This window comes from Oncorhynchus mykiss, chromosome 1 (genome assembly GCF_013265735.2).
Source record: "Oncorhynchus mykiss isolate Arlee chromosome 1, USDA_OmykA_1.1, whole genome shotgun sequence".
NCBI lineage: Eukaryota > Metazoa > Chordata > Actinopteri > Salmoniformes > Salmonidae > Oncorhynchus > Oncorhynchus mykiss.
Window position 1 is genome coordinate 41,211,519 of NC_048565.1, and position 20,716 is coordinate 41,232,234.

The following is a 20,716-nucleotide window of genomic DNA, read 5'->3' on the forward strand; positions in this document are numbered from 1 at the left end:
AATTAGCAACAATGTCTAAAAAACTTGTTTTTGTTTTGTCATTATGGGATATTGTGTGTAGATTTTTGAGGATTTTTATTTATTGAATCTATTTTAGAATAAGGCTGTAACGTAACAAAATGTGGAAAAAGTCAAGGGGTCTGAATACTTCCCGAAGGCATTGTACACGTCGATATTACTTTGCAAATATACCGTTACAAGCCATGAGACTGATTTACATACACAATCAGTAAGCATGCTATTCAATGCTATTTATTTCCCCCTTCGTGTTTTACTATTGTCTATGAAGAAGATAGTTCTGAAAGATGGTAACCTTCCTACGCAGGTATAGCCTACTGCACCAATGGGGCAATTTCACTTTCTCTTTCTGTGAAGTATTATGTTCACAACATTAGTTTGGGCTAAACCAAGCAGGCCCTCCTAAATTCACTGTTAAACTGGTCAGTGACGGGTCAGAGTGCTGTGTCCTACCTTCCCAAAGCTGGCGGCGTTGACAGGCTGTGTGTCGTGCTTCTCACAGAAGTCCAGGTAGTGCATGTAGAGAGCACTGCGGGGGATACAAACCCCTTCTGCAATCTCATAGTTCTCCTCCAGCCTGTAGGTGAAAAGCATACCTGTCAGTCAATCCCCCCCGAATACCATGGACTTCTTACTGACCTCAAAGACATCTTTAGTCTGGCATCTACCGTATTTACCGGCATCCAAATAAAGTGTCACCCAGTTTACTCTTCAGTCAAGGGAAGGTAATTTTCTAGTGGACCATATTAGATGAATAATCTAACCTAAATTAGGAGCTACTTTGCGAAATTACATGTGGATTTATTTTTTTAACATCTGGGAAAGACGGAACTACAACCATCATTTCAAAGCATAATATCTCTACTGTATAGCATAAATACTCTACTGTATAACATAATATATCCACTGTATAGCATAATATCTCTACTGTATAGCATATATACTCTACTGTATAGCATAAATACTCTACTGTATAACATAATATCTCTACTGTATAGCATAATATCTCTACTGTATAGCATATATACTCTACTGTATAGCATAAATACTCTACTGTATAACATAATATCTCTACTGTATAACATAATATCTCTACTGTATAGCATAATATCTCTACTGTATAACATAATATATCCACTGTATAGCATAATATCTCTACTGTATAGCATATATACTCTACTGTATAACATAATATCTCCACTGTATAGCATAATATCTTTACTGTATAGCATTAATACTCTACTGTATAACATAATATCTCTACTGTATAGCATAATATCTCTACTGTATAGCATATATACTCTACTGTATAGCATAAATACTCTACTGTATAACATAATATCTCTACTGTATAACATAATATCTCTACTGTATAGCATAATATCTCTACTGTATAACATAATATATCCACTGTATAGCATAATATCTCTACTGTATAGCATATATACTCTACTGTATAACATAATATCTCCACTGTATAGCATAATATCTCTACTATATAGCATTAATACTCTACTGTATAACATAATATCTCTACTGTATAGCATAATATATCTACTGTATAGCATAATATCTCTACTGTATAGCATAATATCTCTACTGCATAGCATAAATACTCTACTGTATAGCATAATATCTCTACTGTATAACATAATATCTCTACTGTATAGCATAATATCTCTACTGTATAGCATAAATACTCTACTGTATAGCATAATATCTCTACTGTATAGCATAATATCTCTACTGTATAGCATATATACTCTACTGTATAGCATAATATCTCCACTGTATAGCATAATATCTCTACTGTATAGCATAAATACTCTACTGTGTAGCATAAATACTCTACTGTATAGCATAAATACTCTACTGTATAGCATAAATACTCTACTGTATAGCATAATATCTCTACTGTATAGCATAATATCTCTACTGTATAGCATATATACTCTACTGTATAGCATAATATCTCCACTGTATAGCATAATATCTCTACTGTATAGCATAAATACTCTACTGTGTAGCATAAATACTCTACTGTATAGCATAAATACTCTACTGTATAGCATAATATCTCTACTGTATAGCATAATATCTCTACTGTATAGCATATATACTCGACTGTATAGCATAATATCTCCACTGTATAGCATAATATCTCTACTGTATAGCATAAATATTCTACTGTATAGCATAATATCTCCACTGTATAGCATAATATCTCTACTGTATAGCATAAATACTCTACTGTGTAGCATAATATCTCTACTGTATAGCATAAATACTCTACTGTATAGCATAATATCTCTACTGTATAGCATAAATACTTAACAAAACTAAGCATTAAAACATGCGTGAAGAGCTTCAAAGTGCTATAATACACTTATCGGCTGTGATCAATCACAATCACAATCACTCTTAGTAGCATACATGTAATACAATTCAGGATGATAAAAAAAGTTATTTTGAACTTCTCATGAACATAAAATTAACTGTGATGTCTGCTATTACTCATAAGTATCAAGAGGCTATGTACACCTGTATTTTAAGTGCAAAATAAAGCAACAACTATTATTTTATCTGTCCTATTACAGAGCAGCGTTAAATAAAAACATTTCACAGGAATACTCAATATTTTGACTCATCAACACCTCCCTCAAGCGATAAACCAAAACAAAAAGGACAATTTCAGGAGTGAGATGAAAATGGGAAATTCCCTCACTGCTGTTGAAATGTGAATAACTGTGTAATCCCTGGGGATTTACAACGCTCCTCTATATTCCCATAGACCAGGGATATCTATCTAAATAAGAATCTATGTGTATGACAACAACACTATGAACGTTTGAACATCTTGAAGAACAATCTGGCCTTATTGGCCATGTACTCTTATAATCTCCATCTGGCACAGCAAGAAGAGGACTGGCCACCTCTCAGAGCCTGGTTCCTCTCTAGGTTTCTTCCTAGTGTTCTGCCTTTCTAGGGAGTTTTTCCTAGCCACCGTGCTTCTACATCTGCATTGCTTGCTGTTTGGGGTTTTAGGCTGGGTTTCTGTATGGCACCTTATGACATTTGCTGATGTAAAAAGGGCTTTATAAATACATTTGATTGATTGATTGATTGAACACTACACAAACCAACCCGCTTCAACTTCAGTGGCATGAAAATGACTGATAAACACATATTCACCACCCTTCAAAAAATGACATCTCCAACAAACAGACCGATCAAGTGTTTTCACCATTGTGTTTTCACCAGAAGGAATGAAATATCAGGTACAGACAACAAATAATTAAACGAAGGAGAATGTCTTGACATAGCCAGCATACTGTTTTAATTGTGTCTAATGAATACTATTCCCTTCTGATCATAAAAGGTGCAACTACACAGGTCTCTGGTCCTATGAATGCATGAAAATATTTATATTTTTGTGAAAAAGGAATTATACTAATTAAACCATCCTTCCAGCCCAACAGCGGCATCCATGTCATATTGTAAATGTAAACTGTAAGCACCCTTACAATGCTCACCAAAGCTGATAAATTGATAGTTCGCTTCTTAAAAGGTGCTGTTTGATGTTACAATTATGTCCTTCATCTTTACATGATTACATTTTATAGGCCACTACATGAGAAGACTGTATACTGTATATATCCTCAAACATATTTTTGCAAACAATATAAGAACAAAATAGGGAAATGCACTTGTTAATGTGATCATCAAACAAAAAAGCTAAATTGCAAATGCATCAAATAATACAAAAATAAATGTGCAGAATAGTTCATGCGTGGAGAACATTGAATTAACATTACATCTCTAGAATTACAGCTTTAGGACAAAACAACATAATGCAAATCTGATTGGATTTTGTTGGACCAAGTTCCATACTTTCACCAAAAAGTAGATAATGAAATAAACAGGCCAGGAAAGAGGTGAATATACGAACACTTACCATTGTAGGGTAGCTGGTGTTGAATGTGGTTTAGATGCCCTGTTGTTTTCTTTCTCCTCATCTTTCACAGACAAAAAAAGGAATGTGTCAACTATTTTCAACCATCACACCTCTTCAATTAAGTACCTAGCCAGCGCAATATAACATTTTAATAAATAACCAGTTGCTGTGAATGAAAATGGTAAAATTTAAAATTAAATCTAAACTGATCAAGGCCAGACAAAAGGTTGATGCAGTACACTACAACTAAAAAAGTGATAGTTTCTCTCTTTATCCAACTATTCTACTCTGCAACAATCACCAATATTATGATTATGATAATCAGTGGATTATCACGGACATTTGTTATTGACACGTTTTGTGAATACATTTGTGTGCTTTATTTGAACAAATTCCAATCCTACAAGTGCACTGACTTTTGCCATATTTTAGGCATCTTATTATTGCGCACCTTTTTATAGCAAATATCAATTTAATCAATAGCATTCTTAATTAAGCTCCACGACAATAGATTATTTGAAGAGATATTTATCCATTGCTTTATGAGTTGGAGTAATAAATACAACATTAAAGCGTTATACTGTACTGCTTACTTTCGTCATTGGACGTATTCCCCAGGGACGTGTGGCTGGAACACCGCTTGCTCTCGTTCTCGTTGAGGCATCTTTCAATCCAGCTCTCTAGAAAACGGCAAGATGGCCCACAGATCAGGGGAAAGCCTACAGAAATGTACAATTGTAGGTTTCTTTCAGTAGTCCACGTGAGGATTAATAATTTATTAATTTGCGCTATGGCCCATCAAAATGTGGCAACAATTGGGTGGTCAGATTTGTCCAATATTTCGTTAGCCTACTCTATTGTCCCTAATCAATATCGGGCCTATTTCAAAATGTGGTTCACAAAAAAAGTTATCTCAATAAATCACAATCTAACAATCAGGTTTGTTTATCAAAAGTTGACTTTGCTTAAAGCTGCAGCTGCAACAGGTGGCCTTTTTATACCTTAATTTTAAGTCACATTTTGCCAAATGCAAAAAAAGGCCAAAGACTCAGTCTAGCTCACGTCTAAACAGTGCACAACCAGTTGCATATCACTGCCTACACACACTCATTTGGTAACCTAATGTGACAGAGCAATTCGACTACAATCTATTGTTGGGGCCTAGCGCAGTTGTGCTTCTATTTGAAATGTTTTCACCAACACTGCAGGAATCATTCATTGTTCTTGAGGGGACTACAAGCGCGCACACTTGCCCAATTGAGTCCGCGCTCATTGCTAGAGCAGCCTCGCGACACAGAGGCCTTTGTCCCATTCTAATTTCTACTTAGAAATAGCTCAACTGGTGTCCTTTCTTGGGACAGAAACACTTCTAATATTTCTCGTAGTCCTGTAGATCCTGTTGCCCGCATGACAACAATCACCATAGTAGCAGTTGCCAGGTTTGACTGTTGGCAAGGCAACCTGTTCCATCCCATCAGAAGGGGTTGGAGAAGAGGTCAGGGAAATAGAAAAGTTAGAGACTCCGAACTAAAAGGATAAATGAACATTTGGTTGATGAGTGGCACGCGCTGTTACAATAAATAGCCTAAGACATGAGCTAGAATGGTTTATCTCATGAATAAAATCAAACGTGTAGGCTATGCCTAATTTATCTTTGATCTTTGCAATGCCCTCATATTCTATAGCCTTAGGCCAGGCATTCGTTTTTAATTGTAAGAACAGAACAGTATGATAAGGCTGCCTGACATTGTTTACAACAAGAACACGTGCTGTCATCAGGTCCATCAAGTTTAAAGGAATTATCAAATTAATAAACAAAAATAATAATTACTGTCATCATCATAATTATTTATAATAATATCACCATCATTACATCACATTACATTACATCATTACAATTAATACCAGTACATTATTAGGCTGACGTGTAACATATTTAAATGTATTGTGCACTAGACTAGCTGATACTTTAAAATGTTTCCCCAATCATTGATGAAGTTAGTCCACTGAGGTGAAAATAATTCTCCATTGTAGCACTGGTCCTTGGGTTGTAATTGAATCATTTGCCATGAGCACAGATAAAGTAGAGCTCTAAATAATTGGATTAAATTCGATCAACGGGCTAAACGGATCTCTGATAATTTTATAGGCACACTCTTTCATGTTAACCAACTCCCCACCAGACAGCGAATTACCATAAACAGCAGGGGGAAAAACTCCCCGACGATTATAAAGTAAAGTAAATAAACGAGTCGAATAAAATTAAGTATGACGTTGGATTAAGAGCACAATTAGAAAAACGCATAGCTAAAGCCGCAACATTCATTCTAACTAATTATAGCCTACATCTGCATATTATGGCTGTTACTTATAATCGCCTTATTTTAACATTTTAAGAGCCCACTTTTCAGAAGAAGGCTATTTCTGTTACTTTCGCGATACAATACGTTTACCATAAATATTTAGTTTTTGATATTACATCGATTTTACTTTAGGCTGCTTCTTGGGTCATACCGTGCGACTTTATCCTGCTGCGGGCGACTGCCCGCTTATTTCAGAAGTTATTTACAAGAAGCAGGTGCATCACAGGCTACAAGCGCCTCGAAGGCTTGGAAGATACTTTTTTTCCCAAAGAACTTGAAAACTTTTAGGAATCCTGCTGTAAGTTGCTGAATGTAGTCTAATAGTTGACATTTCATTCATGCTCCTTAATCAACGTTTAGGCACAAAATAAATGGCCTAATGTCATTCCATAATCAAACCACCCCTAAAACCTGCTTTTTGTTGGTATATATTTGTCATGAGTTAATGGCACAAAACCACAATTTATCTTTTGTTGACGTCTTAAAGAAACTAAAATCTAACACATGGCTCTAAACTGGCTGTTTAGAAAGTCACAAATTCCCAGGGGCCCAGTGGCTATAGTGATCCACAACAGAAAGTGGTTCCCCATGCATCCTGATAAGGCAAGTCTGCAGTGTTGCAGGACAGGATGACCAACCTGTGGAATCCATATCAGGCTCCTCCAGCAGCCCACAATGCATCCTCTTCCCATCAACGGCACACTGGCTCCTCCAAGAAAATGGCTCTGTGCACGTCTCCCCCTCCTCAGTAGGTTTCCTCTTGTCTAGCTCCGTGTCTCCGTGACCACTGCCTATCCGTGGCAGGAGATGGTGAGGCTCTGGGCTCTGCCGAGAGAGGGGTGGTGTTGGTGGTGAGGGGAGGTGGTGGTGGGGGGAGGGGTGGGGGGGGGGGGGGGTAGAGACTCCAGAAATCCAGCGGGGGGAAAGCCAGACCCGTCAAAATGTTTGCTGATGTTTCATGGGAAAGGGTCTGATTTTATAGGAGCCCTGATGGGGACATGTCATTGATAGGCTCAGAAGGCTGATGAATGGCCTCAAGTCAGATGGGGATGTGGCAAGGCTCACTGGAAGTCTTTTGTGGGGCTGCTTTGAATAAGAAAGGCTCCCTCCCCAAGAAAAAAAGAGGCTTAGATCTATGCAATCCTAGCACTGTGGCCTCCCCGTCTTCCATTATAGCATTTAATACGTTTTTATACCCCCCCACCCCGGTCCTACACACACACACAAACCCACCGCCTCCTCCACCCCTCTTATTTAAAGTCCGAGATCCCATGAACACTTGTTGGCCCGTTTCAGAACTTTTTTGATGTCTGTCTTCCTCCATTGGCCATGGGAACTGCAACATGACCATTGGAGCAAGTTTTTAGGAAACTACTTACAGAGAGTGCTTCTATATTAATTTTTTTCCACACATTCCAATCACTTTCTTATTTCAAAACACCCTCTTTACTATGATGCCTTTATAAATAAAAAAAATCACAAGGTTGCCTAGTCTAAAATGGCACAAGTGCGAACTTTGTAGGGGGGGGGTAATTTCCCCCATCTCCCCCTCTCCTTGAGGCAACCTTATTTTAGTGTGCCTCGGAGGAGAGCACTGGCCACAAAGGGAGGAAGTTGGGAGGGCTCTGATGGAGTGCCTGTGAGCTGGAGAAGGGAAAGCTGTGATTAGAATATGAATAGAACCACAGGAGAAGGGGGAGAGGGGGAGTGAGGAGAAAGGGGGATTATGGCTGAATTACTCCCCACCACACTGCTCTTCTTCAGAGTTGCCAGTGCACAGGCGTAGGGACACTGTCGATGTTGGTGCTCTTACCATGCGTCCAGGACAGTTGGGAAAGAACACGTGGTGTCCATGAGAGTACAGGTCATACATGAGACACTGACTGATATGCAGCACAACACTATACAGTGCATTCGGAAAGTATTTAGACCCCTCAACTTTTTCCACACTTTGTTACGTTACAGCCTTATTCTAAAATCAATTAATCTGAACACAATACCCCATAATGACAAACCAAAAACAGTTTTTGAAAGTTTTGCTAATTTACAAACAACCAAAATTATGGAAATATCTCATTTACATAAGTATTCAGACCCTTTACTCAGTACTTTGTTGAAGGACCTTTGGCAGCAATTACAGCCTTGAGTCTTCTTGGGTATGACGCTACAAGCTTGGCACACCTGTATTTGGGGAGTTTCTCCCATTCTTCTCTGTAGATCCTCTCAAGCTCTGTCAGTTTGGAAGGGGAGCGTCGTTAGACAGCTATTTTCAGGTCTCTCCAGAGATGTTCAATCGGGTTCAAGTCCGGGCTCTGGCTGGGCCACTCAAGGAGACTTGTCCCGAAGCCACTCCTGGTTTGTCTTGGCTGTGTACTTAGGGTCATTGTTCTGTTGGAAGGGGGTCCTGAGCTGTCTGGAGCAGGTTTTCATCAAGGATCTCTGCACTTTGCTCCGTTCATCTTTCTCTCAATCCTGACTAGTCTCACAGTCCCTGTCACTGAAAAACATCCCCACGAAGAAAGACACTTATGACTCTAACCCAGTAATTTGTCACATTATTAGGATCTGGAAACAGATTAGGTATTTTCTTAACATACCCACTGTTTACATTGACAGCCCAATTTGCCTGAATCATGCTTTCCACCCTGCATTGGATGATGTGGTGTTTTCACAGTGGAGGGAGAGGGGCTCACAACAATCAGTAACTTATACATGGATGGTCATTTAGCTTCATTTTAACAATTACAGGGTAAGTTTAACATGGCAGCAACACATTTTTTCAAATACCTCAAAATCAGGAATTTCTTAAGGACACATATCCCACAGTATCGGATTAAGCCAAATAATCCTACATTAGATAGCCTGATCCCTGTCAAAACCCATTCAAAAGGGTCCGTCCCTAGACTGTATGATGTGCTACAGGCCCACATAGAGGTATCCACAGACCCTATTAAAAGGGCTTGGGATCAGGAACTTAGTTCAGAAATCTTAGATGAGGACTGGGTAGAAGCTCTCAGGAATATAAACCACAGTTCAGTGAATGCCAGACACAACCTTGTTCAGTTTAAGGTGATACACAGGTTACATTACTCAAAAGTTAAACTGCATAAAATATTCCCAGACACCTCACCACTGTGTGAGAGGTACAAGCAGGATGAGGGAACTTTTGAACCACTTATTTTGGACATGTCCTAAATTACATGCCTTCTGGGCTTTCATTTTTAATTACTTATCTAAAGCCTTTGATAAAGTTATAGCCCCAGACCAATTGATCACTCTGTTTTGTACTTTTGATGGGAATAATCAGGAAGTGGAGTACAGCTGTCTCTCTTTGTACTCTATTAGCCAAAAGACTCATGTTACAACTAGCTCTGAAATTAGGTTATGGGATTTAGGGAATGTCATTTATATGGAACAGATTTGATACAATACCTCCAATGTTTTACAAAATATGGCAGCCGATACTGGATAAATGGTCTATTCCCCCTTCATAACTGGGTTGATGATCTGCTGCTACTCTGTGCTGTACTCCACTCAACACTTATTTGTGGTTTAACTACACTGCTTGTAATGACTATACGCTGTCTTCTTATAAAATGTACCACCTAATAGGATTTTGTTTATTTTTGTGTGTGAGTTAAAAATGGTTTTGTACTCTAAATTTGCCATCCAATTCAACACTACAATGAATGTCAATGTTTGTATCTCTGTCTTCTTTTTTTATTGGAAAATTCTAAATATACTAAATATATTATGTGTTTAAACATCTCCACATGCTGCCACCACCATGCTTCACCGTAGAGATGGTGCCAGGTTTCCTCCAGACGTGACGCTTGGTATTCAGGCCAAAGAGTTTAATCTAGGTTTCATCAGACCAGAGAATCTTGCCTTTTGGTAAACTCTGTCATGTGCCTTTTACAGAGGAGTGGCTTCCGTCTGGCCACTCTACCAGAAAGGCCTGATTGGTGGAGTGCTGCAGAGATGGTTGTCCTTCTGGACGGTTCCCCTATCTCCACAGTGGAACTCTGGAGCTCTGTCAGAGTGTCCATCGGGTTTTTGATCACCTCCCTGACCAAGGCCCTTCTCCCCCGATTACTCAGTTTGGTTGGGCGGCCAGCTCTAGGAAGAGTCTCGGTGGTTCCAAACTTCTTCCATTTAAGAAATATGGAGGACACTGTGTTCTTGGGGACCTTCAATGCTGCAGAATCTTTTTGGTACCCTTCCCCAGATCTGTGTCTCGACACAATCCTATCTCGGAGCTCTACGGACAATTCCTTCAACCTCATGGCTTGGTTTTTGCTCTGACATGCACTGTCAACTGTGAGACCTTATATACAGTAGACAGGTGTTTGCCTTTCCAAATCATGTCCAATCAATTGAATTTAGCACAGGTGAACTCCAATCAAGTTGTAGAAACATCTCAAGGATGATCAATGGAAACCTGAGCTCAATTTCGAGTCTCATAGCAAAGGGTTTGAATATGTATGTAAATAAGTTATTTCTGTTTTTAATTTTTGTGTACATTTGTAAAAAACAATCCTCAAACCCTGTTTTTGCTTTGTCATTATGGGGTATTGTGTGCAGATTGATGAGGATATTTTTTTATTTAATCCATTTTAGAATAAGGCTGTAACGTAACGAAATGTGGAAAAAGTCAAGGGGTCTGAATACTTTCCGAATGAACTGTACAAATAGCTCTACAGAACACACAAATCAGGATGTGTATAGATCCCAGACACTCTATACGTGAGTTACAACACAATAGTATATGAAGCAAAACCGCTATGTATGTACAGACAATCTATGGGATCACAGATCTCCAAGTAATCCACAGGACAGTATAAGGACTATAGAAACCCATTGTCTAATCAATGTATGTACTTATAGTCTGCATTCAATCACAGCCATTGAGTGAGTTTCTGCTCGGTCAGCAGTCTGTTCTGATGTGAGAATAGGAACTGGATCCCCAATAAATCGTAAATAACCCATTAGCAATAAGTAACTCCTAATTAAGGTGTCTACAAGAGCCCGTACAAGGCTGCAGCATTGTCAGAACATCCTAGGACAGCCTAACACATCCACATCAAACGGGCCCAGAGAATGGGTCGCGGGAAGCTACGGCCCCAAATGAGGATCTAATTAATTTGAGTTTAAAAAAGAAACGAGGATGCAGGGTCTTGTCTCTCCCTCCGCAGACATCCTTTTCCCATCCTGCCCGTCACTGGCTCATTAGAGCCTCATTAGCTAGGACAGGTGCAGCCGCCCCAAAGGAGCCCACTCTACCCTCCACGTCGTCCTACTGATGTGCGCTGCTTTTGTCCAATCAAAGAGCTCCAATTCAGCTTTGTGGGTGGGGGCATGCTTTGAGCTGTGTATTGGTGATGTTAAAGCTTTGGAGTGAAAGGGGAAAGAGGATGACACAAAATAGCCTTTTTTCTGCTGTCAATGTATTACTGTGTTGCGGCAACACAATCAGAGAAGGATAATACCTTTCTTTAGCGTTCATACACTGAACACGTCTTCAGCAGTGTTTGGTATTCAGTGTGAAGTGTCCAACTTATCTACCCACACATGTTGGGTCATTGTATGTCTCTGAAATGTAAATGGATTTGTCTTCACTGTTCTGTTAACATCAGTAAAAAAAAAGACTGCTAAATGACATTATCCAATTCTCATTTCTACTGTAGCTTTTATTGATGAATCATGGCCATATTTTAGTGTCCAAATTACAAAAAACACTTCAAATGTAATTTCCAATATACATTCAAGATTAGTTTTGTTGATGTATTTTTTAACAATGTCTTGATCAACTATTTGACAAGTCGTTCTCAGGTCCACAACAAAAATGTAAAATGAAAAAATAAATAAACATTAAATAATGTGTTTATTATGTACACAAAAAAGGGTGAAAAGCACAAATGTAGCTAAACATACATTCAAAACTCTTGAAATGTTTTAGAAATATACAAATATATATTTTTTTTAAACAAAAGCCAACTAAAAATTGTATACCAGTATCCCACTTGCAGTAGCCTTCATTTGGCTATTTTTGCAAACAACTGCTTTTTGTATGCTTTGGCATTTAACTCATTATCATCAAGGTTCGTACATAGAGTGGCAAGTCAAAGTCAAGGACTTTCAAGTACCTTTTCCAGCACTAATATTTATTTTCAAAGACCATCTATTTGTAATAGTTCCTATTATGCAATTGTTTCTAGTCGCCAACAGATGGCAGTCACAACCTCATGAAAAAAAAAACTAACTTACTATTCAAGTTCTACTCAATAATACATGTTACACTACTTATTTACTACATACATGACTGGTAAGTCAGGACAGATGTTGACTGATTCCCATATATGAACTGTAACTACATATATGAACTGAAACTAAGTAAAAACAGTTTTGTTCAGTTTACATAATATTAAATTGTCTTTATTCTAAAGTTGTCTTTACATTTCACGAAATTTTAGGTCCCACAGACTGTCCCAACACATTATTAATGTGTTTGAAAAGATTAGACTCTGTCAGGGGACCCTATTAAAATTTTAGGGGACCCCACATGGGTTCCGGACCCCAAGTTCGGGCACCACTGTACTACTACCCTCTCTCCCTGCTTGCTTCAATGCTTCCTCTCTCTGTGTAGCTCATTTGCCTCCTTCATTGCAGCCTGACTCACCACTGTCTGTCTCACTACTCTCTAAAAAGAACATGTATTTTGTTATGAGAACTTATAAGCCCATCTTTTGTTTATAGCTAGCTTATTTCAGTCATCTGCTCCTGCTGAGGTCAGGCTCGTTAGCTTCTAACTTCATCCTTCTAGTTTCCTGCTGGACAGAGTGGTGAATGAATGCGCTGCTAACAAGGAAAATCCGGGGAGCAGGCGAACATAACGAGCACACATGAATCAAACATTCATGATTCCACTCTCTCGCAGAGGAAGGCGTAATTAGAAACCTGTCTGAAAATTGGGAGCCTTGTATAATTTTCTGATAAACTATAGCCATTCCATTATTGTAACAGTGCTATAGTATTTCCTGAAACATTATATTGACAGTTGTCAATTTGAGTATTCAATGTTGCTTGTTGTCCTTCTCACATTTCTAGCTCCACCCTCTGTCAGTTCATCTCCATCTCACCATTTTTATACTCTTGTCCACCAGCCGGCTTTCCCTCTCAGTCGAACCCTATATGTGGTAGCGATTAGCCTGGACATGAGGTTCCTCGTATCATGCTCGTTTAAGGCGGGGGGCAATGTTCATGGACTGCAGCTCCTGGGCTGTTTGCAGGCGTAGGGGATCCGCAACGAGGACATGTGACAAGAGGACGTACAGTAGTGGCACCTGGAATAAAGAGAGGGAGAGAGACAGGGGAGTGAGGGGCCTCTATAATACTGTTTAACAGAAGATAGAAAAGGTGCTTAGTTCAGTCTACTGGTCTTTGCATAAACAACCTTTACATCTGATTAAAGGGAAACATCAGGATTTTGGCATTGAGGCCCTTTATCTACTTCCCCAGAGTCAGATTAACTTTTATATCTCTGTGTCCAGGATGAAGGTAGTTTTGTGAGCCAATGCTAACTAGCGTTAGCCCAATGACTGGAAGTCTATGGGTATCTTCTAGAACGCTAGCAGATACCCATAGACTTCCAGTCATTGCGCTAATGCTAGTTAGCATTGGCTCACAAAACTACCTCTAACTTCCTTCATACTAGACACAGATACATACAAATGTTGCCAAAATCCCAAAGTATCCATTTAAGTCAACTGGTTATGCTAATCACATTCAGAGCAGACACACACACATCACATACTTTGTTGGTTGTAAGCACAGTAAAAATCTGCAGCTGCAATACAAGGAAACTGAACCTTGGGTATCAAGTTCGATTCTAACTACCATTCTCTGGTATTACAGATGGACCAAAAAGGACACTCACCACCCAGAATATCCCAACAGGCCACACTGGCCGCACACATCCACCTCGAAGGCATCACTGGAGATCATGAGGCGCTCCAGCGGCAGCATGCTGGCCCCGTAGCCAATCAGACAATCTCCCCCAGACGCAGGCCTCTGTCTCTAGAGCGCCCCTCCGTGGGTTGTCTGGGATGGGGCGCCGACACGAACAGGACAGCAGCAGGCAGGTAAGATGGGGGGGGGGGGGGGGGGGGGGGGGGGGGTATGGCTTGAGGATGACTTTCTGTACTTAGCGGAAAAATATTAAATTGAAGTGTCAATATGACTCAATGGAGTACAATACTGTAATATTGAAAATGGGAGGTATCATACAACCACAGCCATGTAGACCTTTAAGGAGCTCTAGTATTGTTACATCACCAGCTTGAGAAAAGGTGCTAACATGGCATTCTGTGTAAAAGTTGGCCAAACTCTGTATATGGTTCTGCACATAACATTCCTGGGTTTATCTGACCTGGTGATCACAGCTCTGGGGCTGCGGGCTCTGGCATGCATCTGGCATGCATCTGGCATGCATGTGCTTCAACTTCTGATAATACACTGGTCCAAATATAGGCCTCAATTGGCTCTCTGAAGGAGAGAACACAAGACCATCAAATTCTAGGGCTTACAGCTAGATCAATGTTTGTCAATGCTGGAACTGGGGACACAAAGGGGTAAATGTATATATATTTTTTGCCCTAGAACTCACCTGATTCAAATGAAAGGCCTGATGTTAAGTTGATTACTTGAATCAACTGTGTTAGTTCTGGGGCAAAAACAAGAATGTACACCTCTTTGGGTCCCACCTCTTTGGGTCCCAGAACTGAGAAACACTGAGCTAGAGAATGGCTATAATACTGTATAATACTGTTAAATTAGTGGCCACAGAAGTCATGTCCGTAGCCATAGTGTAATGCTCATACGTGACATATACATTCTAAAATACAACTAGCAGGTTCAATCGGACTGAACAATGTGCTCACCAATGTTTCACTTATCAAACAGTCTGGTTTAACCAGACTGACATACAACACTCCTCCATTCCATGTCTTTAATTCAAAATGTGTTTACACAGTGATGCTCGAGGTGATGTAGTCCTTGCCCTGGTAGTTGTACCCCTTAGCGGATCAGGTCCTCACACACAGCCTTCTCCTTGCGGCCACCGAAGGCGGTGCGGTAGTGGACCCCCAGCACCCCTGCTTTCCCAGCCAGCAGCTTGATCAGCTTCCCCACCTGGTGGAGGAGACATGCTATTCAATAGGCACCAAACTGGACAAAACACTGACTGAAATAGGGAGGGACAACCTGAATAAAATCCATCAAATTGTTGTTTGCAAAATGTTTTGCAATAGTGTGCCCTAATGAATATCTCCCAGGAGACAGGTCGCGCCACCCTTCAACTCATCACAATCCATTTCAAAACAATACATACAAAACCAGTCAAAAGTTGACACACCTACTTATTCAAGGGTTTTTCTTCAATGTAGCCACCCTTTGCCTTGATGACAACTTTGCACACTCTTGGAATTCTCAACCAGCTTCACCTGGAATGCTTTTCCAACAGTCTTGAAGGAGTTCCCACACATGCTGAGCACTTGTGCCTGCCTTTCTTTCACTCTGCGGTCCAACTCATCCCAAACCATCTCAATTGGGTTGAGGTCGGGTGATTGTGGAGGCCAGGTCATCTGATGCAGCACTCCATCACTCTCCTTCTTAGTCAAATAGCCCTTACACAGCCTGAAGGTGTGTTGGGTCATTGTCCTGATGAAAAACAAACGATAGTCCCACTATCCACTTCAAAGGGGGTGACACTCTTGACCCAAACTGCTACAGACCTATATCTATCCTACCATGCCTTTCTAAGGTCTTCGAAAGCCAAGTCAACAAACAGATTACCGACCATTTCGAATCTCACCATACCTTCTCTGCTATGCAATCTGGTTTCAGAGCTGGTCATGGGTGCACCTCAGCCACGCTCAAGGTCCTAAATGATATCTTAACCGCCATCGATAAGAAACATTACTGTGCAGCCGTATTCATTGATCTGGCCAAGGCTTTCGACTCTGTCAATCACCACATCCTCATCGGCAGACTCGACAGCCTTGGTTTCTCAAATGATTGCCTCGCCTGGTTCACCAACTACTTCTCTGATAGAGTTCAGTGTGTCAAATCGGAGGGTCTGCTGTCCGGACCTCTGGCAGTCTCTATGGGGGTGCCACAGGGTTCAATTCTTGGACCGACTCTCTTCTCTGTATACATCAATGAGGTCGCTCTTGCTGCTGGTGAGTCTCTGATCCACCTCTACGCAGACGACACCATTCTGCATACTTCTGGCCCTTCTTTGGACACTGTGTTAACAACCCTCCAGGCAAGCTTCAATGCCATACAACTCTCCTTCCGTGGCCTACAATTGCTCTTAAATACAAGTAAAACTAAATGCATGCTCTTCAACCGATCGCTACCTGTACCTACCCGCCTGTCCAACATTACTACTCTGGACGGCTCTGACTTAGAATACGTGGACAACTACAAATACTTAGGTGTCTGGTTAGACTGTAAACTCTCCTTCCTCCTTCCTTCCTCAACAAATTGGATGCAGTCTATCACAGTGCAATCCGTTTTGTCACCAAAGCCCCATATACTACCCACCATTGCGACCTGCACGCTCTCGTTGGCTGGCCCTCGCTTCATACTCGTCGCCAAACCCACTGGCTCCATGTCATCTACAAGACCCTGCTAGGTAAAGTCCCCCCTTATCTCAGCTTGCTGGTCACCATTGCATCTCCCACCTGTAGCACACGCTCCAGCAGGTATATCTCTCTAGTCACCCCCAAAACCAATTCTTTCTTTGGCCGCCTCTCCTTCCAGTTCTCTGCTGCCAATGACTGGAACGAACTACAAAAATCTCTGAAACTGGAAACACTTATCTCCCTCACTAGCTTTAAGCACCAACTGTCAGAGCAGCTCACAGATTACTGCACCTGTACATAGTCCACCTATAATTTAGCCCAAACAACTACCTCTTTCCCTACTGTATTTAATTTATTTATTTATTTTGCTCCTTTGCACCCCATTATTTTTATTTCTACTTTGCACATTCTCCCATTGCAAATCTACCATTCCAGTGTTTTACTTGCTATATTGTATTTACTTTGCCACCATGGCCTTTTTGCCTTTACCTCCCTTATCTCACCTAATTTGCTCACATCGTATATAGACTTGTTTCTACTGTATTATTGACTGTATGTTTGTTTTACTCCATGTGTAACTCTGTGTCGTTGTATGTGTTGAACTGCTTTGCTTTATCTTGGCCAGGTCGCAATTGTAAATGAGAACTTGTTCTCAACTTGCCTACCTGGTTAAATAAAGGTGAAATAAAATAAAATAAATAAAAAATGCACAAACCAGATGGGATGGCGTATCGCTGCAGAATGCTGTGGTAGCCATGCTGGTTAAGTGTGCCTTGAATTCTAAATAAATCACTGACAGTGTCACCATCAAAACACCTCCACACCATCACACCTCCTCCTTCATGCTTCATAGTGGAAACCACACATGCAGAGATCATCAGTTCATCACCTACTCTGCGTCTCACATAAACACGGCGGTTGGAACCATAAATCTCAAATTTGGACTCATCAGACCAAAAGACAGATTTCCGCCGGTCTAATGTCCATTGCTTGTGTTTCTTGGCCCAAGCAAGTCTCTTCTTATTATTGTTGTCCTTTAGTAGTGGCTTCTTCTTTCAATTTCGACCATGAAGGCCTGATTCACGCAGTCTCCTCTGAACAGTTGATGTTGAGATGTGTCTGTTACTTGAACTCCGTGAAACATTTATTTGGCTGCAATTTGAGGCTGGTAATTCTACTGAACTTATCCTCTGCAGCAGAGGTAACTCTGGGTCTGCCTTTCCTGTGGCGGTCCTCATGAGAGCCAGTTTTATCATGGCATTTGATGGTTTTTGCAACTGCACTTCAAGAAATGTTCTGCATTGACTGACCTTCATGTCTTATAGTAAGGGTGGACTGTCGTTTCTCTTTGCTTATTTGAGCTGTTATTTTCATAATATGGACTTGGTCTTTTACCAAATAGGGCTATCCTCTGTGTATCACCCCTATCTTTTCACAACACAACTGATTGGTTCGAACGCAATAAGAAAGAAAGAAATTCCACAAATGAACTTTTAACAAGGCATACATGTTAATTGAAATGCATTCCAGGTGACTAGCTCATGAAGCTGGTTGAGAGAATAACAAGAGTGTGCAAAGCTGTCATTAATCAATAAATCACATTTATTTATAAAGCCCTTCTTACATCAGCTGATGTCACAAAGTGCTGTACAGAAACCTAGCCTAAAACCCCAAACAGCAAGCAATGCAGGTGTAGAAGCACGGTGGCTAGGAAAAACTCTCTAGAAAGGCCAAAACCTAGGAAGAAACCTAGAGAGGAACCAGGCTATGAGGGGCGGCCAGTCTTCTTCTGGCTGTGCCGGGTGGAGATTATAACAGAACATGGCCAAGATGTTCAAACGTTCATAGATGACCAGCAGGGTCAAATAAGAATAATCACAGTGATTGTTGAGGGTTCAACAGGTCAGCACCTCAGGAGTAAATGTCAGTTGGCTTTTCATAGCCGATCATTCAGAATATCTCTACCACTCCTGCTGTCTCTAGAGAGTTGAAAACAGCAGGTCTGGGACAGGTAGCACGTCCGGTGAACAGGTCAGGGTTCAATAGCCACAGGCAGAACAGATTAAACTGGAGCAGCAGCGTGGTTAGATGGACTGGGGACAGCAAGGAGTCATCATGCCAGGTAGTCCTGAGGCATGGTCCTAGGGCTCAGGTCCTCCGAGAGAGAGAAAGAGAGAGAGAATTAGAGAGAGCATACTTAAATTCACACAGGACACCGGATAAGACAGGAGAAGTACTCCAGATATAACAAACTGGCCCTAGTCCCACGACACATAAACTACTGCAGCATAAATACTGGGGGCTGAGACAGGAGGGGTCGGGAGACACTATGGCCCCGTTCGACGATACCACCGGCCAGGGCCAAACAGGCAGAATATAACCCCACTCACTTTGCCAAAGCACAGCCCCCAACCACTAAAGGGATATCTTCAACCACCAACTTACCATCCAAGGCCGAGTATAGCCTACAAAGATCTCCGCCACGGCACAACCCAAGGGGGGGCACTAACCCGGACAGGAAGATCAAGGCAAAGGGTGGCTCCTTTGAATTTGTTTTACTTTTAATTTTTTTATTTGACCTTTATTTAACTAGGCAAGAATCTCAAATATAAAATATCTTTTGATTTGTTTAACACTTTGTTGGTTACTACATGATTCCATGTGTTATTTCATAGTTTTGATGTCTTCACTACTGTTCTACAATGTAGAAAATAGTAAAGATAAAGAAAACCCCTGGAATGAGTAGGTGTGTCCAAACTTTTGACTGATACTGTACATGCAGTGTACAAAATGGGATGATAATGAACTAAACCTTGATGTTTAAGATGAGATGAAAGTACAGCAGCAATTACAAATCAGTGGTGGTAATGTTAACTGCTCTATAACACAACTCGCTAAACAGTCAACAGGCCTACTGGTTCAGTGGTTTATGCCCTTGTATTAATGAGACACATTTATAACAGGTGTGCATTCTCTAGATAATCAATAACAGTGATTGATCAATTAAGTGCCAGAGAGAAAAAGAAATTCAGCATGAGTGTTGCTGTTGAGGGTAATGTACGGTGCAACCCCTACTCTAGACCATTCCACTGAAAAGCAGTAGCCATCACTAAGGTCACAGGAAGGAAGAGCTCTGACCTCTAACCTCTGACTTTAGCACACATGATCATCCTCTCTGGCCAAACATTGCTGTGTCCTGTCCATGACAACCTCAGACAACACTAGCCAATAATAAAGGAACCACTCTCTCAAAAAGACGAATCAAATTGAACTGTATCTAAAACAACGTATGTGTAACAGAGACTGTAAGTACACTGACAGGTCAAAGGCTGGGACATGTGTAATGCTGCTGAACAGTTCACACCTTTATATCAAATAAATACCATTGCAACATATGACAAAGGTTCCATCGTGTGTCATTCAGCATTTTAGGTCCATTGTAAAATATAGTTTTCTATTCTAAACTCAGAAAGAAAAAGTGGGAATACAAGTAGCTACGAAGCTAGCGACTTCCTTAACAGAGGTTTCCACAGCAACAGATATCTGTTCGTGAACAATAACATTGACTGCTTAGTGTTGTCAATGGACGTGTGTTCTGGAAGCCATTGATAACCCAACCAATGGAGTAGGGGAGATAATGAGCGCTTTGTCTCAGAAAGGCTAATTCAAACCTGTGAAGAGTGAGGGTCAACACAGCAGTCTTGTTGGGCTTCTGCTTCTGTTGGATATCAGAG

The 20,716-nt window shown here is 40.6% G+C and overlaps 1 protein-coding gene and 1 pseudogene across 2 annotated transcripts in view; both read right to left on the bottom strand.

Annotated features, from left to right (window-relative positions):
• Nucleotides 1-7,250, bottom strand: part of LOC110522810 (transcription factor RFX4) — a 29,873-nt gene extending 22,623 nt beyond the window's left edge. The window contains exons 1-4 of one of the 2 annotated variants that reach the window (XM_036977505.1): nucleotides 6,975-7,250; nucleotides 4,567-4,692; nucleotides 3,974-4,034; nucleotides 472-595 (exon numbers count right to left, since the gene is read on the bottom strand). In XM_036977505.1, coding sequence (XP_036833400.1) covers nucleotides 472-595; nucleotides 3,974-4,034; nucleotides 4,567-4,692; nucleotides 6,975-7,017 — 354 coding nt within the window. In that variant the 5' untranslated portion in view covers nucleotides 7,018-7,250. The remainder of the gene's footprint in view (nucleotides 1-471; nucleotides 596-3,973; nucleotides 4,035-4,566; nucleotides 4,693-6,974) is intronic. The other variant, XM_021601283.2, reaches the window with a different exon arrangement.
• Nucleotides 7,251-12,013: 4,763 nt separating this feature from the next.
• Nucleotides 12,014-20,716, bottom strand: part of LOC110532287 — a 49,703-nt pseudogene continuing 41,000 nt past the window's right edge.